At 47.5% G+C, this 25,564-nt stretch overlaps 1 protein-coding gene across 5 annotated transcripts; it reads left to right on the top strand.

Annotated features, from left to right (window-relative positions):
- Positions 1–777: 777 nt before the first annotated feature.
- Positions 778–25,564, top strand: Entpd4 (ectonucleoside triphosphate diphosphohydrolase 4). 5 transcript variants are annotated; one of them, XM_006986365.4, is made up of 13 exons: positions 778–945; positions 7,067–7,171; positions 8,318–8,515; positions 9,283–9,488; positions 12,320–12,470; positions 13,359–13,462; positions 14,689–14,748; positions 14,975–15,129; positions 16,760–16,926; positions 20,455–20,779; positions 22,385–22,470; positions 23,214–23,375; positions 24,367–25,564. In XM_006986365.4, the coding sequence occupies exons 2-13, from the start codon at positions 7,164–7,166 to the stop codon at positions 24,584–24,586; spliced, it is 1,842 nt and encodes a 613-aa protein (XP_006986427.1). In that variant the 5' UTR covers positions 778–945; positions 7,067–7,163; the 3' UTR covers positions 24,587–25,564. The 5 variants fall into 5 exon arrangements, with proteins under 5 accessions (XP_006986427.1, XP_006986429.1, XP_006986428.1 ...); XM_006986367.4 differs by having other exon boundaries at positions 793–945; positions 14,975–15,105; XM_006986366.4 differs by having other exon boundaries at positions 929–1,056.

Genomic DNA, 25,564 nt, shown 5'->3' on the forward strand with positions numbered 1-25,564 from the left:
ATCTTCCAGTGCCTAGTAGGATGGTCCCATCTGTGGTCTAAGCCCTTATTCCTGGGTCTCCACTCTCAAACATACAGCTCCGCAGCTTCAATTAATGAATCGAGCTATGGAGAGGCCTTGAGCTAGGAACACATCATGGAGTAGCATGCAAGGTCTACCTTATTTTTCCTAACCACGGGATAGGTCATTGGCTTGGGGGAGACAAGAGACTCACTGACAGAGTACCTTCCGATTTCTGAAGCAAGAAGTTACTGGCAGAATGGGAAAATATGCAGAACTGAACGGTTGAGATGGCCCACTGAGTAAACGGGCTTCTCATGCAAGCCTTGTAGGGTCTGAGTTCATTTCCTGCAAGTTAAGAGTGGAAGGAGAGAACCTTCTCCAGAAAGTAATCCTTGACATGTCCACACGCGAACTGAGGTACATATCCCCCCACACCACACCACATACACACACCATCACGCACACAGTAATGAATAAATGAATGCTAGTGTCCTGGGCTGAGCCACGATGCCTAAGCCTTGCCAGGCTGTGTCGTTTCCTAGAATCCTCCGGCACACGAAGGAAAGATAAACCGCGGTCTCCCCATCACTTTGCTTGAAGTCTTGGGGACAACCAGGCTAGCCAGAGGTGGCCAGGAGCCACTTTGAAACCTTCCTCACTCAGCCCCAAGGGAGCCCCAGCGGGCGTCCGAAGGCTAGCCCAGCGCTCGGTGCCAATCATCCGGCAGGCCCCGCCCCCACGCCGGCCTGTTTCCCCACCTTCCCTAGCGCGCGCGCTCTCGCCCCCTACGCGCGCGCGCCGGCGCGAGCTGTGACGCGGTACTGGCGGGCGGGCGCGCGCGGCGTGGCTCCCGGAAAGGAGCCGAACCTCCGGGAAGCTGGTGGCCGGGATGCGGTGCGCTCGTGGCCGCCCGCCCCCCCGGAGCCGCGGCCCGCCCAGCAGGTGAGGCCGGAGTCCGGTGGAGCTAGGGCAACGGGAGGCCGCGGCCCTGCCCAGCCGCCCCCGCCGCCACATCCGGGCGCCCCGCCGCAGCCCCGTGACCCCCGGTGACAGGTGCTTGTCCCTGGACACCTTTCCGGGTCTCCGGAGCGTCCTGACCCCCCCCCTGGCGATTGTGGGCTGAGGGAAAAGGGCTGTCGCCCCTGGGGCCGGAAGGCCCCTGCCTGCCGCCCGAAATCTGACATTGACGCATGGTTTGCTTTGCTCTGAGCTTTTGGGGAAGTTTCCTGTTAGATTTCCCCGTGGAAAAATGGAGCTGATCGGGGAGATAGAGTGACGGTGCACGGTCGTGTTTCTCAACTTGAGTCATGCATGGACTCCTTTTAAAGGGACAAAGTCCCCCCTTCTCAAGAATATAAATAACCCCAGAACCTGCAGGGCGCCGCAGACCCCAGCTAGGTGAACACAGGTGCAGAGACCATATGCCACTAGAAAGCAAGAGATGCTTTCTAATTCAGGACCTGCATGCTACACAGTAAAGGTCAATAACAGTCCTAAATTAGACACCCAGTTAACGTTAGGTTGTAGTCTTTAATGTGTTCAACTCTTGTGAGAGGAAATTACCTAAATTTCCATCCTCAGAGGGCCCTAAAATCTGTTTTGTGTTATGTTTGAGCTGTCTTTGTGTCTGGTTGCTAATTTTTTTTTTACATAATTGCAGAACTATGCTCATTTATATGAGTAATTTTATTTTTTGCCTATCTTAATGTTGACTTACCACTTGTTTTAAAATTTAATTTATTATTATTATATATGTGTGTGTAGATGTGTGTGTGTGTGTGTGTGTATGTGTACACTTTTCTCACCCCATGTCGAGTTTAGAGGACCACTTTGTAGAGGTTCTAGGAAACGAACTCAAAAGAGTTAGGCTTGGACAGTAACGGTTTTACCTGCCTGAGCTATCTTACCAGCTGCTACAACCTGTTTCTATTGCTCACTGAATTCATGGCTTCCATTCTTTTAGACCTATCAGGAAATGTGTGAGCCAAGACTTTGAGAAGAGGCAAACATGAGAGTTGATCTACAGATCCGTCTTCTCTATGTATTTGTTCAGCATGTTTATTTAACATAGGCTCCGTGTGAATCATGGGATTTGGAGTGTGGGAAGACATTAGAAAGTCTAACAAGCTAAATCTAGATTTTAAAGAATGCCCAATGGCCTTGAAAGACATGTGATAGTGCAAGCAGGATGTGAGGAGGTAGCAGCATTATTAAAAGCCAGAGGCCAATTTTAGAAGAGCTTGTGTGGAACAGGCCCACCTTGCCAAAGCAGAGAGATATTGAGTGGGGCTAGAACAGGTTGTTGATACAGTATCCGAATAGTTGATGGACTGAGGATTTCAAGTGCTACCTAGGGAAGCTGGTATTGATCTTCAGGCTTTCAGGTTTTTCTTTGGTCATACTTTGAAGGCAGTGGTTCAGAAAGAGCGTTTTCAGTGAAGGCAGAAGCAGTTCACCACAAGATCTGGCCTGAAGTAATGTTATCTGTTGTGGTCACCCTGGATGTGTGGGATGGCGGATGAAGAATTGACAGGGTCTTGGGGCTGGGGAGGTGGCACCGTTGGTAAGGTGTTTACTGTAAAAGTATGAGGACCCAAGTTCAGATCCCAGCACTGTGGGAGGATGGGGAGCAGGGGATCCTTGGAGCCGATTGGTAACCAGCCTAGCCAGCTCAGGAGCTCCAGGTTCAGTGAGAGAGCTTGTTTCAGAAATTAAAGTGGCGAGTGATCGAGAAAGATGCAACTGCTGTTTCCCTGAACACAGACACGCACGCACACACACACACATACACATACATGAGCACGTGTGTACCTGCACACATATGAATATACAGACACAAAAGAATTGACAGGTCTTAATGAATGATGGAGTGTTGGTACAGGAGAAGTGAGACTCAAAGGTGAGGACCAGGTAACCATGTTAGTGGTGGTGGTACCTCTCTTACGCCTGGAGAATTCAGAAGTTTACATATTTTATCCATACTTGACTTAACTGAGTTTAAGGTTTCAGGGCTTTGACGAACTGGATGTGGACCTGGGACTGGAGGAAAATCATTCTGGGGGAGCGGCAGAGCCAGTGCAGGGAAGGTGTGTCTGAAGAAGGCCATTCAGAGTGGTGCCAGCGTGGTATGTGAGCAGTGGGGGGAGGAAAAGATGGACCAGGACGTGCTATGTAAAATGACCGTTTGACATGAATGTAGAAGAACTACAGAGCACGCGTGCAGCTCTGTACATCTTCAAGTTGTTTCGCCGTGCCTTTCGCCGCCGATAGCTGAGTCCCTGAGCGCAGCAGCCTTCACCTCGAAGCGCACAGGCAGCCATGTCTTACAGGCTCTCCCAGGGGTTGTGATTGTCCTTTGATATTTTTGGAAGCACTCCACGTCATCTCAAGCTTTCTGACTCAGAAGTTAGACTCTCCTGGAGTCTAACCTGGATGAGATTGGCTGAATTCAGGCGTGTTGTGATGGCCACTGTCGGCTGTTGACTTGACGGGATTGAGAAACGCCTCAGAGATTGATTAGGAAGGCATGCCCCTTTCAGCCGTGCCTGTGAGGGAGATTCCACGGAGGACTGACAGAGCGGGTTAGCCCCCCCTGAATATGAGGTACTACCCACTAGGCTAGGTACATAGATGGAGTCAGAGGAAAAGGAGAAAGCCAGTGAGGGCCAGCTCAGCATTCTCTTTCCCTCCCCTTTCTGTTTCCTGGCTGCCATGATGTGTGCTGCTCTGCCGTGAGCGCTAAAACCGTGAGGTACAATGAGCCCTTCCTCTGTGAAAGGTTTTCTCCCAGGTGCTTATCTCAGGAGAAGAGTCTGACTAACCCAAGACCCATAATACTTGTTTACTGTGTTTGTGTTTTTCACCAAATAAGCTGCGAGGCTGCTGTGTATCTTTTTTTTTTTATAATAGGCGAGGCGGGGCTGAAGAGATGGCTTAGAGCTTAACAGAGCTGGCTGCTCTTCCATAGGACCAACAGTCAATACCCTGCACCCGTATGGCAGCTCACAACTGTCTGTAACTCCACTTCCAGGGGACCGGACGCCCTCCCACAGACATAATGGGGGAGACTCACCAAGAAAGGGACCAGATGGGCTTTGTTTTGGTTACTGTTGTGTTGCCGTGCAGAGATACCATTTAATTGGAGGCGTGGTTACAGTTCCAGAGGTTGAGTTCATTGACATCATGGTGGGAAGCATGGCACTGTAGCGGTAGCTCAGAGTTACATCCTGATCCACAAGCAGAGGAAGATTGTCTGGGCCTAGCTTGGGCTTTTGAAACTTCAAAGCCACCTTCAGTGACTCACTTTCTCCAACAAGGCCACACCTCCTAATCCTTCTCAAACAGTGCCACTCCCCAATAACTAAACATTCAAATACATGAAGCTGGTGGGAGCCATTCCTATTCAAACCACCACAGTCTTTACTCCCCTCCATGATGTTCCGCTAGGGAGGGGGGACCCTGAAGCTAAACTCACCAAGGTTCTTGCCCTCCCTGTTAATAGGCCTGGTGCAATTTAGAACTTGTCTGAAACATGACAGCATTATTAGGCGTTTGCCTGCCTGTGCTCTGGTGCCAAGATTCCTAGGTGCAGAAGCGGCCGCTGGAATTTACATTTTAAGACCAAGTTACAGGATTGTGACTTCTTGGCAGCAATCAGCCTTACATGTGTCCTGAGTGAAAGTAATAAGTAATTTATGGACTATCCTTTTTGTCAAAATCCTCTCATACCTTAAAAAGAAAGCCCTGGGGATGAAGAGATTCAATCACTCAGTGATTAAGAGTGCTTGCTGTTCTTCCAGAGAATTCATAGTCAATCCCCAGCACCCACATCAGGTGACTCATAAGCACTCCGGCCTCAAGGGATTTGATGCCCTCTTCTGACTGCTACAGGCATGCACACCTGTGTCTGTACACACATACGTGTAAAGAAAAATAAAAATCAAATGTTTTCAAAATAAAAAGAAAGTCCTAAGACAAATACCAGATGTCATAAAGTTTGCTAAGTATGCTGAGATCCTTGGTAAGGTGCCTCTTAGAAATGTATTCCCGTTTCTTGACTCCACCCAAATTCTTCCCCACCTCCCCTTCCTGTTGGCATCAGCCTTGTTGGGCTCTGAGCTCTCATAGCCAAGAGTCTATAGAATTTAACATTACTGTTAGTTGTTTTCTTCATCATTTCTTGGATATTCATATTATTTGGAATTTGGTTTGTTAGTCCTTATGGTTATGTTCGTCGAATTGAACCATTAATGGCTTTTCTTCTCCTGTGAATAGTTTATATTTAATAGAAGCTTTAGCAATTTTCTTTTCTTTGGTTCTTAGCTCAGCTTTCACACAACTGTCATTGATCCTTCTGTGCTCCAATTGCAGTTCCTATGTTTTGAAGGTTTTTTTTTTTTTAATTTATTTTCTTTTATATCGATGAATGTTTTCCCTGCATCTGTGTCTGCACTACATGTATGCCTGATTCCCACAGAGGTCAGAAGTCAAAACATTGGATGCTATGGAACTCGAGTTGCAAATGGTTGTGCGCCACCATATGGGTGCTGGGACTGGAACCAGGATGACCGGGGCTGTGTAGAGAAACCCTGTCTCAACAAACAAACAAAAACACCAAAAAAGTAAATGTTAAAGGTGAAAAATAAAAAAAGGAGAGCTGGATGGCAGTCGTGTGTGTATTTACTGACCCCTGAGAAGGTGACATGACTGAGTAAAGACCTGAGGGAGATCAGGTGTTAAGCTATAAGGATTACTCCAAAGCAGAGGGCAGGGAGGCCTCAGGCCACAGTGAGTGGACTGCTAGAAGCTGGTGGGGGCTGCCAGTGCAGCTGGAATGCTGGGAAAAGAGGGAGCAGATGATGACGTCAGAGCAGAGCAGCTGGCCAGGGCCTGCAGGGCTGGAGGTCACAGGAAAGTCTTCAGCATTTGTTTGAAAAGCTTGGGGCCACTGGAAGATTTTGAGTCCTGACCTGTTGTGATCTGAGTGTGTTGGCCTCAGGAAAAGAATCTCTGCCCAGAGTGGCGTGGAGAGCCCTGGGTGGACACCCAAGGGAGAAGACAGTGCAGATGATATGAGAGAGCCTAGCCTGGAACCGTGATAAGCAAAAGGGATGGGTTTTAAGTAAGCAGTTCAGGGGAGGATTCTAAGAAGTTGGATAGGGAAGATGATGATCCTGGGAATTAGAGGAGCCTGGAATGAGAATCAGGACAGAGGAGAGGAGTGTCTGGGATTCCATAGAAATGTGGTCTACGCAGCATCCAGATGGAGATCCTGGCGATTGAAGGTGCATGTGTACATGACCCAGAGGAGGAGTCAGGTTGAAGAAACAAGTTATCTGATAAGTGTTCTGCTTATGAGGCTGAGCTGGAGGCATTAAACTGAGAGGGAATGGAGTCAGAGCAGGAGTGCTTAAGTTAGGAGAGAGTGGAGTCTAGGCACACCTCTGGGGGATTCAAGAGCAGACAGCTTTGGTGCAGAGCCAAGGGTCCCCAACAGGATCCCGGAGCTGAGAAGCTGACTAGGCTGTGGAAGTCCTTAGAGGCCCCAGGAAGTAAAGACCAGGAGAACTTGGAAACCAGCCTCAGGCCCCAGCAGCTTGGAAGGAGTCCCTGGCTTTGTGATGTGAGGGCTGAGGCCTGGAGGAAGGCTGAGAACGGTGACAGGAACAGAACACTGTCCTGTGTACAGTAAAGCAGAGTCTAGTAACGTATTCTGTCAAATGAGTACACGCTTCCCATCGAGTTAGTTGAGGTAATCCCGCTTATCCCCCACCTCTCCAAATCTCCCTTAACATTTCAGCGCTGTAATTATTTCATGCCCTGAAATTTTGAGATTACAAGGGATGCTTGGAGTAATAACTTGTGCCAGGCCCCTAGCATCTCTTGATTGAGGCCTGTATCTCTAACAGCATGAAACTGATGTACAAGCATGCTGCTCTAACCCAGTAGTCTCCACATAGGGATCAAGTCAGATGATGTATGGCTGAGTTTAAGCGTGTGCTTGTTAGGACCATGCATATTTTATTTGATTACTCTGTTCTTGATTTTTCTCACCCTGAAACAGGGCAGCTCTGACTCCATGAAGACCCCAGCTCTGAATCTGCCATTGTGGACGACAAGAGCTGACTCCCACGACATTGCCTGCTCCTCGGCCTTTCATTATGGGGAGGTGAGTGACGGGCTTCATCACTAGCCTGTAAACCCTGAGATTCTGATGCTGAAGAAATGGGTTTTAAGAGAGAAGAAAATCTTAATCCCAAGAGAGAAGTATTTGCAGTTGTGTTATACTAAGTCTAAAACCGTTGTTCTTACAGAGCCTGGGGGGTGAGGGGGGGTGTTGGGGGTGGGGTTGGCACTTGTCGTAGAAAGAACATAGCCGGGTGAGCTCTGCAGAGGTTAGTGTAAATTGCAGTCTAGGCCTGCACACTGGCGTCTTGGGATGTTAAATTAGCACAGGATAGCTGTCTGGAGCCTCTGAGGTGCGGAAGGGGAAGACACATTGCCACGGGGTGTCCTCAGAAGGCCTATGAAGAAGGGAAACTGAGTTTCCAGCGGGTTGACAGCGTATCTCCTTCAGTGAGGGGTTTTAGTCCATGAAGTGCTCTTTAAAACAAAGAGGATAGAAAGTACAGAATAATGGAATGTCCCCTAAAGGGGGTGCCTGCTGACGGCTCCACACTTTGCCTCCTTTCCATGACATAAATTGAAACCCTCCCCGTTTGTAAACCATGTCTCAGAGGGCTCTTCCTAAAATCAGGGTTCCCTTGTTGTCTTCGTTATGGCAAGATTGTTGAAAGATACTGCCTTTCCCGTTACTGGGTCATCGGGGAGAAATTGACTTAAGAATCGCTTGTTAAGAAAATCCCACTTCTCCTAAGCCCTTGACTCATGAACGCACAGTGTGTGGTCCGTTTGGGCTGCTGGCAGTGATGGGTAGCTTATAGCAGGCCGTTTCCGTATCTGCAGTCTCCCTTTGGTGGCCTCACCCGTAAACTGGATTTCAGTATAAATGTGTGTGTGTTTATCTGGCTAAACTTATGAACTGGGACTTCCTTTTGGACAAAGGCGGTGTATTTTTGTAATACTCCCAAGAAGAGGGGGACGTGCAGGAATATCATAACCAGCAGGGGGTCGTTCTCCTGGTGTCATTTTATGATACCGTGCTCCATAACCAGACAGCAACCTGGAGCGTGGTAAGTGCAGGCGGCAGCCCCAGACAGCAAGCAGGGGGAGCTTGTGCTGAACCCCTACCTGTCCAGGTGAGGCCAGGGCTCACCCCAGCATGTCGCTTCAGAATCTGTCTTTGGAATTTCAGGATCGGCATTTCCTGCCTCTTCCCTGCTTCTTGGCATTTTAGCATCTCTCCAGTGGGCTGCCCTCGGCTTCTGAACTCCAGCTTACGCCAAGTCATTGTCATTAGCGTCCTGGCTGCAGCCGTCTCCCTCTTATACCTTTCTGTCGTCATACTGCGCAGCAAGTATGGGTGGCTGTCGAAGGACAAGAAATTTCAAAGGTAAGATCAAGACTCACTCGTGCTAGAAGGAACTCACACCTTCTCTCTGGCTGACCGCACTCCGGCAGCTGTGACAGAACACTGGGCAGCTTATCAACCGTGGAGTTGAAGCTCTCCTAGCTCTCGAGGCTGGGAAGCCTAAGAGCGAGGTGCCTGTGAAGTTGGTGTCTGGTGACGGCTGTGTCCCCGTTCACATGGTGGGGAGGGGTGGGGTAGCTCTGAGGTCTCCTTCCTCCCGATCTGACTGCCTCCCAGAGGATAGTGCTGCCCTCGTGGTCAGACTCAGCAAACCGACATCCGGGGGACAGGAACAGTCAGCTCTAGCACCGTCATTATGGCCGGACCTGCACATAAGGAGCCTGTGGCTGTAGGAACTGGACCCTGTGCCGACTACCTCTAATACATTAGACTGCGTGGAAGGGCCTGACAGCTGGCCGCAGGGAAGGCCCTGGGCTGGTCCCACCCTCAGGGCTCCTTCTGTCCATTTTAAGCTGGGTTCTGAGTTCATGTGTGTGCCTTGGAAACAGTTTTCTCTTTGGAACCTGTAGAATGTGTTAAGGGGAGCTGAGCACCTGAATTAGAGGCTCCCCGTGGGCAGCTTTTGTTCGGACTTCTTCTGATCCATCATCTGGCCATAGAGGGAGTGCCAGAGAGAGATCATTACACAACGTGGGGGTCATGATGTGGGGCTTCTGTAGTGTGCCTGCTCTGTTAGAGTTGGGGCATACTCTTGTTTAAGTAACAGCACCTGTGTGTTTCTAAACAAGGTACTTGGCCCGAGTCACAGACGTGGAGGCTACAGACACCAACAACCCCAACGTGAACTACGGCATCGTGGTGGACTGCGGCAGCAGTGGCTCTCGGATATTTGTCTATTGCTGGCCTCGGCACAACGGCAATCCTCATGACCTGTTGGACATCAGACAGATGAGGGACAAAAACCGGAAGCCGGTGGTGATGAAAATTAAACCCGGTACGGGATAAGAGTGGCTGAGGACTGGAGCCAGGTTCTGGGCTCCAGTACCCTGTGATACCACTCACTTCCTCCCCTCTCACTCCACTCTGCCTCGCCTGCTTCTGAGTTCAAGACAGGGCCTGATGGCTGCCTGCATTTCCCTTCCCCTGTCCCTTTCTCTGTTGTGTGTCCGTGACCAAACCTCCACAGCCTGTGTCTTTTCTGTCACCTGTGGCCATCCTCACGGTCGCCCCATGATGTCTACGCACACGCTAGTTAACACTGTTGTGGGGGTTGCTTTGTCTTCCTATTTGGTAGCTCTTCCTTAAAGATAGACAGACGTTTTTGATAGCTCTGACAATCTGTGCTTTAAATATTAGCGTATTGTTTGTTTAAGTATTGGTACGTATTAGTGATTTTTAAAAAAAATTACTGCCCAGATATCTGTCTGCCTTCCTCCACTCCCTCTCTTCTCTTTCTTCTCTCCTTCCTCCCAGATATCTGTCTTCCTTCCTCCACCCCCTCTCTTCTCTTTCCCCTCTCCTTCCTCCCTCCCTTGCCCCTTTCTCTTTCTTGTATGGTGGTGGTAGTGACTCCAGGAGTCACATGTGTTAGATAAGTGCTCTACCACCAAGCTGTATCCCCACCTCTCTTTTGTAACATTTTCAATGATTTGTTTATTCTTACTTTATGTACACTGGTGTTTTGCCTGCTTGTATATCTGTATGAAGGTGTCAGATCCCCTGGAACAGGAGTTACAGACAGTTGTAAGCTGCCATGTGGGTGCTGGGAATTGAACTTGGGTCCTCTGGGAGAGCAGCCAGGGGTCTCATCCACATTGTGCTCATGTGTCTGATCATCACACTATGCCCCATGGACATTTAAAGTTTAAAATAGAATATTGATAAGTAATAACTGGTCTATAATTATTACTTTCCATCTGAGAAGTATAAATAACATCCGTGGATTTCCATAAACAAAGATTTTAATATTTAATAATAACTTTTAATTTTCCATTATTCTGTCCTTTGAATTGTATGTATACTCAGCAGAGAAATGTCCTCAGGGTTAACATAATGCTGCTCATATAAAAATTTACCAGGAGACTCAGAACTAAAGCTCAGTAAACACTTTGCCTTTGGCAAGCCTCACGCGGCGGCTTCCAGCACTGGTTGACACCCGCATGGAGAGGGATGAAAGTCACCTCCTCTTGGAGGTTTAATCCAGGGTCTCAGTCACAGCAGGCTCAGCATGGGTCTGCCTCACAGGGTGGATCAGCTGAGCAGCACTACCGCATTGGGGTGTATGCTAGAAGCTCAGTGTGGCTTAGCGTGGTCCTTGCCCAGGTGGACATCGGTGTGCCTTTTTATAGCAATGCTCTGTCTTGACTCCTAGTCTCCCAGTGTTAATATCAGCAAGGCTCTGAGCATTTTAAAAATAGATTCTGGTTAGTTTGGGATTTGATTTTCCACTGAAATAGCTCTGTGTGCAGAGTCAAAAGTTTTGTCTTTTGCTCCATTTTCTGCTGATTCCTTTCACATACCATCTTTCTGGGTCTACAGTTCTCTAATATGTGAAGTAAGAAATTGTGGAACTCCTCAGGTCCCCATTGTTTTAATAGTGTAGGTTCAATGACAGCTGTAAATGCTCATTTACTTTTTAAACAGATATATTTATTTATGTGTGTGCTTGAGTGTATGTTTACCACATATATGCAAGTGCTTAGAGAGGCAGAAGAGGGTATTGGAGCCCCTGGAACTGGTGTTACAGATGGTTGTGAGCCACCATGTGGGTGCTGGGAACCGAACCTAGGTCCTCTGTAAGAGCAGCCAATGCTCTAACTGTTGAGCCATCTCTTCAGCTCCCACTCACTTTTAGTGATAAACATTGAACAGAAGTTCCTAAACACCTCCACTTGACAGGCACTATTAGGTGCTGAGATATGAACTGAACAAGACCTAGTGTGTTCCCTTGACCAGTTGTAATGAGACAGTAAGTAATTTGGTGTGATGAATAGACAGGTAGCTGGCAGCAGGGTGAGCATAGGCTGTAAGGGAAGCTAGTTTCCAATGGGGTTCTACTAAGTAAGGCTTCTCTGGAAGAAGGGGCTAAATAGACATATATAAGTTGACTGGGTAAAGGAGGTAGGGGAAGAGAAGGCTTTTTCTGTTGGGGACTCAGAGGCCTGAAGGCCACAATTGGTTACATTATTGCAGAAGTGTTAGTTCAGTGCTTTGAGGTGAGAGGAAGGGACTTGGGAGGAGACAAGGGTGGGCCATTGTGTGAATAGCTTTGTATCTCTAAGTTGAGTTTGGGTCGGTTAGAGGAGCCACAGAAGGGTTTAAAACCAAAAATAAGCATCCTTGGGGTAGGGGATGGAGGGAGGGGTGGAGCCTGGAAGGTAGTTGGTTTCACTAGGCCAGCAGCAGATGGTGGTGTCCAAAGAAACGTGGAGAGTAGAAGTAGAACAAGCGTCAGGAAGAGATCTATAGTACCAGCTGCAGAACATGGGTCATGTCCGGGTGTCTGAGGACAAGCAGTGGCTGTGTGCATTAGACAGTCACTGGGAGCTGCTCTGCAGGCTGGGAAGAGAGCTGCGGACTGGTGCTACCATCTGAAGACCTGTGGTGTGTGGGTGGTGTTAAAGCCACTGGGGTTTGCCTGAGGAGAGAGGGGCACAATTCTCAAAGGCGAGAATGTGCTCCCGTGGGGGGCACACAGTACATGCTAGTTGGATCAGTATCCGTGAAAGAAGAATACAGAGTGAAGTCTGAATTTCTCCCAGATTCAGCACACTGAAGAGGTTTACTCTCCGCTCTGCCTGCTAACCGGACTGTCCATTTCTGCAGGCATCTCAGAGTTTGCTACCTCTCCAGAAAAAGTCAGCGATTACATTTCTCCACTTCTGAACTTTGCTGCAGAACATGTGCCACGGGCAAAACACAAAGAGACACCTCTCTACATTCTCTGCACAGCTGGAATGAGAGTCCTTCCTGAAAGGTGATCGATCTTCCATGGCCGGGAGGGGGCCCTTGGGAGGGGCAGCTTGCTGCGCTCTTCTCTGTCACTGTTACCATCTTGAGTCTGGACTAGTCTCAGAGCTATTCTCTTAGACCTCACCAAGGAGCTTTTAATCTAAGGGTCACTTTGCAGGGGTTGGGGACAGACTCTCATGGAACAAGTCTTTCTCTGCTACCAGCCAGCTCCCAAATAATGACATGGAGATTTCTTATTAATCATGAAAGCACGGCCTATAGCTTAGGCTTGTTCCTAACAAGCTCTTATAATTTAAACCCTATCATTTCTATTAATCTGTGTTCTCTCACGTGGTGTTACCTCTCTTCCATCTTGTACCTCCAGTTTCCTCTCTGTGTCTCCTGCATGCCAAGATTCCTGCTCCTCTTCCTTTCTCTCCCAGGATCCTGCCTATACCTCCTGCCTAGCTCTTGGATGTTCTGCTTTTTATTACAATAATCACAGCAATACACCTTCACACAATGTACAAATATCCTACCACAGTCTTATGTCCCAAGTTGACCTCAAACTGAATATTTTCCAATCCCTCTACCTATCTCCATTTCCTGAGTGCTGGGATTATGAGTTTACTCCATCATGCCTAGTTTATACAGTGCTGGGGATGGAACTTGGGGCCTGGTGCATGCTGGACAAGCACTACCCAGTGAGCCAAAAATCACATGATTCACATAACTTTTTCATGTGGAAAGAACATTCCTGAGATAAGCAATCTTTTCAATGAATCACTGTAGTTTTACAGTTAACTGTTTCATGTAGGATATAACAGAGCCACAAGTTATTTTTTGTTTTTGTTTTCAAAACACAAAATCAAGCATATAATTTTGACATGTAAATTTTGGGGTTGCCTTGAAGCCAGCAGAAAGCCATCCTGGAGGACCTCCTGACTGACATCCCGGTGCACTTTGACTTCCTGTTTTCTGACTCCCACGCTGAAGTCATCTCAGGGAAACAAGAAGGTTGGTACCAGACCTTCAGAGGCTCCCCTTCCCTCTGTGCATTGTATTGGATCACTGGAGACCAGAGCCTTGAGATACTCTTAAATGACTAAATTCATGTCCTATATGGCTGGTCTTTATTATAGAACCCTAAAGCTGTTAAACATATCTCACCTGTCCTTTAGCACATTTAGGGACTGTATTTTGAACAGACTGATAGAGGAAGTCTGTATCCCTTGCCTGGCTAATAAAGACTTACTTCTAGCAAGGAGGAATTCTTGCCTTTGATAAACCGAGAAAATATTAGTTCTGTTTCAGAGAAATTATTCCACTTGAGTAGGAAATGACCAGTCAGTGAAATGGTTTGCTAGAGGCAGGGACCCACAAGTACGGTATCTATTCCTATGTCACTCACCACTCCAGCAGGTGTTCCCTATGGAAAGGCATCAGGAAAGTCAGAATTAGGCTGATCATCAATAAGCGCCTTACAGAGAAGGCCCTCAGAATTGTAAGACGTCACTTTTGGCACCCAAAGGAAGATAGAGGAAAAAATATCCTGGGAGTGTGAAAGAGAAAGGCCTCTCTCCCTCCCCCTGCCAAGCTAGGAATGGTTCTAAGGGGAACCTTTGGGAGGAGAGTAGAGGAAGTTACCTGAGTAGAAGCATGGTCCAACTAAAATCACTATTGCTGTAGGTGGGAAGGGGTGCCACTGTGGACCGACGTGGATTTTCACTTGGCTGAATTGGGGCTCTATGGAAGGGTGGTGGTGATGTTAAAAGCTGGATACATCTTGAATTATCAGCCTGTCACTTTGTACTGTCACTTTGTGGACCATCCCAACAAGATAGGATAGAGGAGGTTGCCATGGAAGACTGATTAGCTTGTCACCTCCACTCCATAATGACACAAGTCAAGGTGGCTATGGAAAGGGATAAAAATAGGCTGTAGGGAATGTGGACGTGTATAGGCTGAGATAGGCTGTGTGGGTGAGAAAGATACAGAAAAGATTAGGGGAAGTTAGTGTGGAGTCCCTGTAGAAGTTATATTTTCAACAGATATACCTGATCTAAAGTATTAAAATTGAGAGTTCTTATAAACCACTAGAAGACAGAACATCTGTAGGAATGTGTTATTTGGTGAGTCTGTCCCAGACTGTCAGGAGTTAAAATAAGTGAGAAGCTTGCACAGACCAAATTGATCAAAGATTTAAAACTTGATTTTTCTTAATTTTGCTCTGCAATGTCTAGGTGTGTATGCTTGGATCGGCATTAATTTTGTCCTTGGACGGTTTGAGCATATTGAAGAGGGTAAGTGCCATGTTTCCACTAGTGTTCTGGTTGGAAGTTACAATCATAATTGATGGTCAAGGGCAGAAAAGGGGCTAAGTGCTGTGAGGTGGCTGAGTGTGTGGGGCTGGGCGAGCAAAGCTGCTGTCTGAACTACGCTTGAGCTCACCTGGAGGCGTGGACTGAGTGGTCTTCAAAGCAGAGCGTGCCTCCTGAGGCGTCTGCTGATGGACACTTCTATCTCCAGATGATGAGGCGGTTGTGGAAGTCAACATTCCCGGGAGTGAGAGCAGTGAGGCCATCGTCCGGAAAAGGACAGCCGGTATTCTTGACATGGGAGGCGTGTCCACTCAGATAGCGTACGAAGTCCCCAAAACTGTAAGCTTTGCCTCCTCACAGCAGGTTATTATCTGTACAGATTGCCTTCCGTTTGCTTCTGTTTTCATTTAACATGTCTCCATCCGTTTTTGTTTTTGTTTTCCTGAGTCTGAACACATCCTTACTCTGCTTGCTGAGGGTCCATCTTCTCAACCCAGGAGGAAGGAGGCTGGAGAATGAGGCCGGCCTCAGCCAAACCCATTGAGTTTGTACATTGAGCCTAGCTGGTTTGTTTGCTGAACTTGGAGTTTTCTCTGGTGTATATGTCAGTTGCATGCTTGAGCTTTTGTTTATGTTATCTCTTGGGTCACTTTTAAAATTACTATAGCATTGGGTTTTTAGAGTTATATAAACAGGAGAAGCATTTTTGTTCTTTACTAATTTTGAACTCTTCTCAAAAATACTGATGTTGGTACCTATTACTGCACACCCGGTCCATTCCATCTCTCCTCCATCCCTTCAGTCCTGTCAGCTGGAGTTGGCGGTCCTCAGCAGGCCTTACAAAGAGGACACCAGAGCCATTTCCATTTGTGTTCCAGAATTACCACATCTCTCATGACTGTTTATGTCCAGATGTAAATTGACACCAAAGCATGGTCTCCTACATTGTTTCCCCCAAAGTGGGGATCACGTACCGGAAAAAATGCAAGCAGTGGCCCCTATAGCGTGGGGCCATTGAATGGTTGATGAGTGGCTCGAACTCTCAGTTCCCTGGTGTGTGCTCAGGAGGTGTTATCACTGTCTTTAGTAAGCTCCTTGGAAAAGTGCTTTGGAAATTCAAATATTTGAGCCTGTGTTCCCACTTCCCATTCCAGATATGCCCTTAGAGACTCCCACTCATACTTTCTCCCTTCCTCGTAAAGTAGCAAGTGCTCACAAAGAAAACTTAGGGAAAGTCGAAGAATAAAAACTCCCCCTGGATTCATCATCACAGAAAAAAAAAAAAAAGCATTGTTAGTGTTTTGGTGAAGTTTTTTCCATTTTTATTCCTGTTATAGTTTTAAAATGTGATTGTTATGCTTTTACCTTTTTATGATTTTGTGCCTTTTATTTACAGTTCATAGTGTGTCCCTCTATAAAGTATTGGTTACTGCCTTTAACTTAACCCTCCCTTAATGTTAAGTACTCAGACGCCATTCTTTTTAGATTTGTGGATGGATGGGTAGGTGTGGATGGATGTGGTAGATGTGGGTGGGTGGGTGGGTGGATGCATGGATGGATGGATGGATGGATGGATGGATGGATGGATGGATGGATGGATGGATGGATAGATAGATAGATAGATAGATAGATAGATAGATAGATAGATAGATAGATAGATAGATATGTATCTTTGTGTATCAAGACTTTCCTGTGTTTGGGTCTATTTGGGTCTATTTCCACAGCAGGGGGTACCATAAATAGACTTATGGGTCAGAGGAAAGGAACTATAGTACTGACCTCCTTTTCAGGAAGTCCTGACCCCACCCAGTGCAGCATCTGCAGTTCCCCTAGTTACATCAGCATACTGAATTGTGAAAGCGCTCTCTAGAGCATCCTTGGACAGTAGAGCAGAATCTGCTGCTCTTAGATGTAACTCTTCTTAGACCCTTCTTTTTTAACTGGAGCTAAAGTTGTTTTAAAATACTAAAATGTGTTGTCCTTGTGCCTACAGGAGGAAGTAGCTAAAAACTTGTTAGCTGAATTCAATCTGGGGTGTGATGTCCACCAGACCGAGCACGTGTACCGAGTCTACGTGGCCACATTTCTTGGGTTCGGTGGTAATGCTGCTCGGCAGAGATATGAAGACAGACTGTTTGCCAGCACGGTTCAGAAAAACAGGTACAGCACCTGCTGCTCCTCAGCAAGCTGCTGCAGGCCCAGCTCAGTCCTCATCAAAACTAGACCAGGCCAAGTGGCTTCTGTTAGCTGCCATGGTGCGGGAAGAACTGAGAAGCCCTTGGGGTCCTGCCACCAGCCCCCTGTCCCACAGCAGTGTGCTTACATAGTCCCTCTCTCTCTTTTCCTCTCTGCCTGATCTTTGCAGGCATGTACCATCACACCCAGGTTAAGTATATATATTGTTCTTGTTTTTTTGCTTTTGTTCTTTGAGACATGGTTGAGACATGTTTGAGCCCTGGCTGTCCTGGAACTTGCTTTATAGACCAGGCTGGCCTCGAACTCACAGAGATCCTTCTGCTTCTGCCTCCCAAGTGCTGGGATTAAAGCCTTGTGCCACCACTGCTCGGCTAAAAATATTTTAATACCACTAAAATTACTTCAAGATCATTTCTTACTCTTAACCCCTTTCACTGTGGTTCTCATCTACTGATGTACCAATGTCTGTAGAATATTCCTTATTTGAACTTTCTGAGGTCAAAGGCACCTTCTGGGTGTGAGCCTCATGGGGGCACCAGCAGGGTTATGTCACTGTCTGAGTTTTCTCAGGCCTCTGCAATCAGCCACAGTATCACCCAGGAACGACTAGTCTAGGGTGATGGTGAGGTTTCTACTCTGAATAAAGGTTATTCCTTACTCTTAACCCCTTTTACTATTTTTATGAGTGAAACTTAGGGAAAAAATGAGTTTATGTGACATTCTGGTGTAGAAAAATGTGTGAAAGAAGGGCACCAGTTTAAATTTTGTAAGTTTATCTGGGTGTGATGGCGCACACCTTTGACTCCACCACTTGGGAAGCAGAGGCAGGTGGATCTCTGTGAGTTTGAGGCTAGCCTGGTCTACATGGTTTCAGGTCACTCAGGGGTACATAGCAAGACCCTGTCTTTAAAAAAACAGTAAGTTTAGCTATATAGCAATTACTTATTTGAAATATGCCATCAGAACAGGGAAAAGGTTTGGAAGCAGAAGAGCAGCATCTGGCAGGTAAGACACCTTGCACTTCCTGGCTTGTTTGTTTTGATAGAACATTTTTAAGGACAAATGCTGATTTTTAGAGCTAAGTAATAGTATGTTTCTTTGGCCAGTTCAATCCTTTCCAAAAAAAAAATTTTTTTTTTTTAAAGATTTATTTTATTTTTTTATGTATACAGTATTCTGCCTACATGTGTCTTTGCAGGCCAGAAGAGGGCACCAGATCTCATTACAAGTGGTTGTGAGCCACCATGTGGTTGCTGGGAATTGAACTCAGAACCTCTGGAAGAGGAGTTGGTGCTCTTAACCATTGAGCCATCTCTCCAGCCCCCCTTTCCAAAAATTTTATTAGTTGTTGTTATGTGTATGGGTTTTTGCCTGAATGTATGTCTGTACATCGTGTGTGAGGCCAGAAGGGCATTAGATCCCCTGGAACTGGAATTACAGATGGTTGTGAGCTGCCATGTGACTGCTGGGAATCAACCTAAGTCTTCTGGAAGAGTAACCAGTGCTCTTAACCACTGAACCATCTCTCCAACCCTCACCAATTTAGTCTTAATATATCCATGAAGGCCTAAAAATAAAGACCAAGTTGGAGCTACTTTGGTATTAGTTTGCCCAAAATTCATGTCCATAAGTAGGAAGTAATTCTTTGATTACTTTAAAAGCTAATTGAGAAATGTTAATTATAACAGCAGTAGTCCCATGGTGCTTGCTTTTTCTTTTAAAAAGAAAAATTATGTCTAGAACATTTTGTTATAGTTATGTTTATAATAAAGTCTTAAAATTTTTCAATAGAAATATAAATTTGAATCTTACTTCCATAGACTTACTAAACACTTTCTTCTGACTCCTGAGTTTTATTAATTGGGTTTTATTACCAACTTAAAAGAAAAAAGCTTTGTATAATACATAGTCCAGAGGCACTCCTTAGCTTGATTTAGGACAACTGAAACAGTGTGAGATACACTGAGATTTAATTGCTCAGAATTCCTGGTAATTATAAGCATGTTGTTAATTGAGCCTTGAAATTCATACCTATCTCTGCCACTTCTAGTAGTGATTCATTTTTTTTTTAGAGTATATCGTTTTATGGCAAAGACCTTTATTGATGGCACTGAAGGACATTATGAATAACCCTCATCTGAGGAATGTACAGCTTGATTTAAAAAAAGACTGTCAGTGAATGAGAGTGACTCCAGCAGTATTCAACTCCTAATAGTCAGACCCATGAGTTCGTGGTATCCAATGTGAACATCACTTCCATTGTCAGAAGATTGCCTGAATATGCACACACAGTGGGAGGACAGGGGGTAATTTACAGGGTATCTCTGGGATGTGACGAGCCTGGTGTATCTCAGTTACAACAAGGCTAACAATTCTTTTCACAGGGCTCCTCAAAGCCTGTAGTGCAGCAAAAACAGCTACTACCTACTGCCATCTAGGCCAATAGTTGCTTAGTAACAATAATAATACCCAGTGCCGTCTAGACCAATGGTTGACTAATAACAACTACAATAATAATACCTACTGCCATCTAGGCCAATAGTTGATTAACAACAACAACAATAATAATAACTACTGCCATCTAGGTTGGTAGTTGATGGATGGTAACGATGGTGAGCATGGTAAAATCGGATGAAGAGACTCAAGCCTTACACATTGTGTTCTCGCTCCCATATTCATTGGGTGGTCTTTGGCTATGAATTACTGTCTTCCTGGACTCCATCCATCTCCTCCTGCACACACTGCATCTTCATTGAGCTGTTAGCTTGGCTTTAAAGAATACCAGCAAGGTAATGACATTTTGTCAAGCATTTTGGTACCACCTCCTTCTAGAATTTACTTTTCCCCAGTTTTCTAATCCTCCGTGTGTAGTCTGACAATAGCTTTCTAGCAGTGTGTATGTATCTTGTTTTTCTGACACATCCAGCCTGATTTTCCAGGACCAGTTATTTCTTTTCACAGTCACTCTACACCCAGCTCTATACAGTTGAAGTCAAGCAGCAGTGGCAGAGTGGGGGTGTGGGCCACATGGTTGTTGGGTCCTCCGCAGACATCCTGTCAGATGGTACTGAGGGGAATCAGAAGCGTCGGGTCAGGCCCTGAGATGGTTCTGTGGAGAAAGGAACTTGCTGCTCAGGCCTGATGACCTGAGTTGAATCTTTGAGACCCACATGTAGAAGGAGACAACCCACTTCTAAAAGTTGTTCTCTGGTCTCCACACACACGTTGTGCATACACATGCATACCCACAATGAGTAAATGAGAGTCAGGTCATGGCTTGTTTACTTAGACTCAGCAGTACCTGTGTGTGCCACTGTGGATCTCCTCAAGAGGGTTGGCTGACCGTTTTCCTAACTTAGTTTGGAATCCTTTGCCTTCCCACACACAGTTCTGTGGACCCATGTTAGGTCCTGGGTCCTAACTGGCTTGCAGCCACTTGTCCAAAGCACAGTGTAGCAGAGGACTCATGGTAAATGGTTCTTTGTGCCACAGGCTCCTGGGTAAACAGACTGGTCTGACTCCCGATGCTCCATTCCTGGACCCTTGCTTGCCTCTGGACATTAAAGATGAGATCCAGCAAAATGGGCAGACCCTGTACCTTCGGGGGACAGGCGACTTTGACCTGTGTCGAGAGACCCTCCAGCCTTTCATGAACAAAACCAATGAAACACAGACTTCCCTCAATGGAGTCTACCAGCCCCCAATCCACTTCCAGAACAGTGAATTCTACGGCTTCTCCGAGTTCTACTACTGCACCGAGGATGTCTTGCGGATGGGCGGGGACTACAATGCTGCTAAGTTCACTAAAGCTGCCAAGGTAACACGCCAGGAAACCCTGCTGTGTAGAGAGCGTGGGACTGCAGGTCCTGCCCCCGTCACACCCGGAGGGAAAGGTGGTCGTCGTAGTGCATCCTTGTGACGCCCTTTCTCTCCTGTTGTAGGGAGGGCGGTAGTCATAGAAGAAAACCTAAGCTCTACTAACCACCCTGGTTACCAGGAATGTACAGACCGCAGTCTTAAATTGATTTTCGAGTGCCACTTCTCAAAATCTTCAACAGGCTCCCCCCACATAGCAGCCAGGACACTGCTGTGATCAGATCCCCTTGCTTTCCCATTTCGTCAGAAGTTTCCATGTTGTACCTCATCAGCCTGGATGGCCCTTGTCTTCCAGCCACGGCCCATTGCCCTTGGAGTTCACAGATCCATGGATTGTCCTCTCTGTGCCGTAGGTGTTGTCTGGCTGCTGACGTTCAGTCTCAGATCTTAACCCCTGTCTTTTACCCATTGCGTTTCATAATTCCAAACAAATGCAGTTTTCTCCTTGTCTTTCTCTCCTGTGCCATCTTAGTTAACAGTCCACCAACCATCCAGTCCCCTTCCTCCAGGCATGGCTGCCATGATAGTTTGTTTATAATGCCTGGTACATGCCCGGCAGAGGCTGTCTCACTGAGTCGTGCCCCAACCCCTTTGCTTCTCTCTCACACACACACACCCCCCACCCCCCCACCCCATATAATCAGCGATAGTTTCTCTCGTGAGTACTTCTCAGGCCTATCCCTGCTGTCCCACTGTCACTGTCCTTGCCAAGCCCCTGGCTCCCAGGAGCTGCCCCATCGGTCCTCCGTGTCTGGTTTCTCTGGTGGTCCCCCTGCACGCTGTCCAGGCTGTTCTGGCTGAAGCTCTCCTGCACTCCCCTGCCGTACTGGTTAAAGTCATCTGCAGCTTCCTATGCTCGGCCCCACTGACCTTAGCCTGCCGCTCCCCCCCCCCCCCCCAGCTCAGGGTCCTCTCAGCATGGCCAGCGGCCGGCCGTCCCTTTCTGCTGTGCACCTTCCCCCGTCTGTCCATCTGCCTCTTCATTCCTGGCGTCCTTCCTTCCTGACCTTGCCCAGGCTGAGCACACTCCCCTGGGCTCCCCTCAGACCATTTCTCTAAGGCCCAGCTCTGTCAGCCCATAGAGAGCTGAGGAGAGGAGCTGTGTTGGGAGGTCAGGTGTCCTTCAGAAGGGCGTGGCACTCAGTGGGTGTGAACAGTTAATGTGACTCCAGATCACCATCCTCACCCAGTGCTAGGTCTGCCCCAGAGCCAAGGACTCATCCGAATGGGCCAAGTGCTGTTTCCCTTTGCCAGAGTTCATTCTGGGGCCATGACGATGGGAGAAGTAAGCGGGCTGAAGAGGTCAGGTCACCCTGCGTGGGCAGGATTTCCCTAGCTGGATTTCCGGGTACAGAGCAAGTGCAGAGTTGGCTGGTTGCCAGGGACTCAGAGACTATCGTGTGCAATGATAGTGCAGACATTGGCTCTGCTTGTGTGTCTCCTGTGCTTGTTGGGATGGTGAACATGGTAAACAATTCGTGAGCAGAAAAAGTGCTCTAATAATACACTTTCAGGGATGATTTATTTGGGGTGGAATTCTTTTTAGGATTACTGTGCCACAAAGTGGTCCATCTTGCGGGAGCGCTTTGACCGAGGACTGTATGCCTCTCATGCTGACCTCCATCGGCTGAAGTAAGTACTGGACAGTCAAGTCCTGATCTACCCGTCACCCCCTCATTCACAGTCCTTCTCCACCCCGGCCTCTCTCAAAGGGGACAAGTGTCATTGCAGGTTTCCTGCCCAGTTTGGAAGTTCCTTGCCACAGGAATTCCCCTTTGCACCTGTTTGCTCACGCCCTGCCGCACATCGAGTTGTGTGAGATGCTGGCCCTTTCATTCTGTCCCTCAGCCAGACTCTATCTCTCCTGACTCCCCAGAACACTCACCATGCTCTCCGATGAAGCTGTGCTGATTTAGTTTATAAAGTTCCCTTTTGTTTAAGTCACTCAAGTGCAGTGACTGGGTCTTTTATTTATTTATTGCCATTTTTTTACCACTTAGTCCAGTACTTCGAAAAAAAAAAAAAAAAAGCCTGTAATGAACATTTGGGATTAGGAAATATCAGAGCTGAGAAGCATCCTCCTGCCTTTCATTTTGTTATAAAGAGGATGGAACTTGGCAGTGTTTGTTCAGTAAATGGTGGAGTACCAAAGGTGTGTGGAGGGTGGTGTCTCACAGTAGTGATTAAATGACACTGTTGTTAATCAGTTTTGACAGGTGAACCATTCTATGTGTGGGGTGAACCTAAGCTGGATCCGTCACCTAGAGGCACATATGTGGCTGTGTGCTCCAAGCTGGCCTGCTGAAGGCTGGAGACAGTCTCTGCATGCTGACAGGGGTGCCCATCTGACTTGCGGCTGTGCTTGGCATTTGTAGGTATCAGTGTTTCAAATCAGCCTGGATGTTTGAGGTGTTCCACAGGGGCTTCTCCTTTCCCGTCACCTACAAAAACCTGAAGACGGCCTTGCAGGTGTACGACAAGGAAGTTCAGTGGACACTGGGGGCGATCCTTTACAGGACCCGCTTTCTGCCCTTGAGGTAGGCCGTGAACTTGGGAGAATCACAAAAGATGCTTCTCTAAAGCACAGTGCCTCCTGGTGAGTGTCTTTTGTGGATGGACGTGTTTTCAGAGCTGTGAGCCCAGCCAGACTTCACTTGGGTCTTCCTCACCTCCCTCCCCAAGCACTTCCTGTTTCCTCAAGCTGCCCTTCCCACGGCACACAACACTGCAGGTCATCCTGTGTCCCGGCTGTCTGTTCCCTAAAGCCTACAGAAGGGTCTGTTCCGTGGTGACCCTTATGGCTTTGGGCCCCTTCTGTGAATATTACAGTGTCTAGGATTGTGGAAGAAATCGTATTGAAATGCATTTCTGATGCTGTTGTAGCAAACAGATTGGTGAAGTCAGAGGGCATCTTGATTTACACGCTAACTTGTGATGTCTGACAGCAGACCATCATGGCCATTCCTTCAGCATGATGATGAGTGACAGCTGAGACACTGGCTATCATGTGGGCCAAAACATCAGTCATTGCCCTCAGCACTGAAGTGTTGATTAATACTTTTCTTTTAAGACTGTGACATTGTCTACGTAGACTCATGTCATAAGGAAATCCTAAATTCCAGTCCACAGTTGGTCAAATAGACATACAGATTTCCCCATTTAAGTTCACAGGCCTGGCTCAGCTGACCCACATTAAAAACTGTATTTATCTGATAGTTTTAGTTGGGTCAGCTCCAGAAATTCTGTGCGGTAGCTATTGCTGATTATAAATAGTTCCATGTGAATGGGTTCGTTCCATTAACTTCCTTGTAACAGCAAAACCCTGGCCCTTACATTTATCAGCTTGTAATGCTGGGGTCTGATGGACAGGCCTTCACATGTCATTGTCTTAGCATTAAGAGCATAGCGTTGGCAGCGAACTCACTTTGGGCCAACTGTCCGCTGTCTCAGAGGTAAGGAAAGCCAGGGACAGCAGGCCCTGTCCTGCCTCTTCTCACTGTCTGTCTCTGTTTGTCTCCATGCCCGCAGAGACATCCGGCAGGAGGTGTTCCGGGCCGGCCACGGGCACTGGCGGGGTGTGTCCTTCGTCTATAACCACTATCTGTTCTCCGGCTGCTTCTTGGTGGTCCTGCTGTCCATCCTCCTCTACCTGCTTCGGCTGCGGCGCATCCACCGCAGGGCACCCCGGACTGGCCCTCTGTGGATAGAGGAAGGCCTGCCCTCCCAGAAGGGCCCTGGTCCCTTGTGAGCCAGTGTCAGCTTGAGGACTCTACAGGAAAAGCCATTTTCGCCTCAGGGTTTCTGTGTGCTCCAACGGTTTTGTGATCCCTTTCCTTCCTGTTCAAACGGAACCCACTGGTTGTCAGCCCTCTGTCCAGAGGCGTTGCCATTTGAATGCAGCTCTGCTGGAGGAGTGGGAGAAGGGAATGCCCTCCATTTGGGCTGCACAGTGTCTGCCACATATCAGTAAGGTTTTCCGTTGTCTTTAGGCTGGGCTGCGTTTTCAGCGCATGCGCTGGATGGCGGAGGGCACTGGGCAGGTTTCCATCAGTGTAGATGGGACTTCAGATGGTCCTGGGACAGAAGCAAGGAGTGAGTTAGATCTTCTCTCACCTCTCTGAAAACCTCCAACCTAGAAGAGAGGTGTCGATCTCATTTACTGTTGAGGTCTGTCCCTATCTGTGTATCCTTTGCAGACTTGAGAAGTCAGTCATTCATAGCAAACAGCGACAGAATGTTGGCCCAGGGTCATCCTGAAGAGCTGTGAATGTAACGACTGCTGAGGAGAGCCTTGTCTGGCTGCAGCCGAAGCCCATGCCTGTAAATTAGCCGTTCTTGTCCCTGGGTTTAGGACACCCTTTTGCCCTCTTACAGCAGAATTAGGGGTTTTGTTTCTATGTTCATTGGTTTTGTTTGTTGGTTTTTTAAGCCAGATAGTTTTTAAAGGTCCCTGGTTAGTGGTATGAGAACTGGGGTGTCCGCTGCAGGCGCTCCAGCACTTCTGGGAAGCACGTCTGTGCTGGCCAGCTGCTCTGGTCTCTTCCACTTTCGGTCGGCACCCCACTCTTCAGACGGCCTCAGTGTTTTCCTCCAGGACACCTCACACACTGTTGACAGTTCTCATTGTCACTCGTGGTTGTATCGATGTTGGCAATGCCATGGTAAGCCCATGCCATGGAAGAGCCTGAAATGAAAACAAGAAATAAAGGCACGTTTTGAAAGCAAA

Source organism: Peromyscus maniculatus, chromosome 9 (assembly GCF_049852395.1).
Source record: "Peromyscus maniculatus bairdii isolate BWxNUB_F1_BW_parent chromosome 9, HU_Pman_BW_mat_3.1, whole genome shotgun sequence".
In the NCBI taxonomy this organism is placed as follows: Eukaryota; Metazoa; Chordata; class Mammalia; order Rodentia; family Cricetidae; genus Peromyscus; species Peromyscus maniculatus.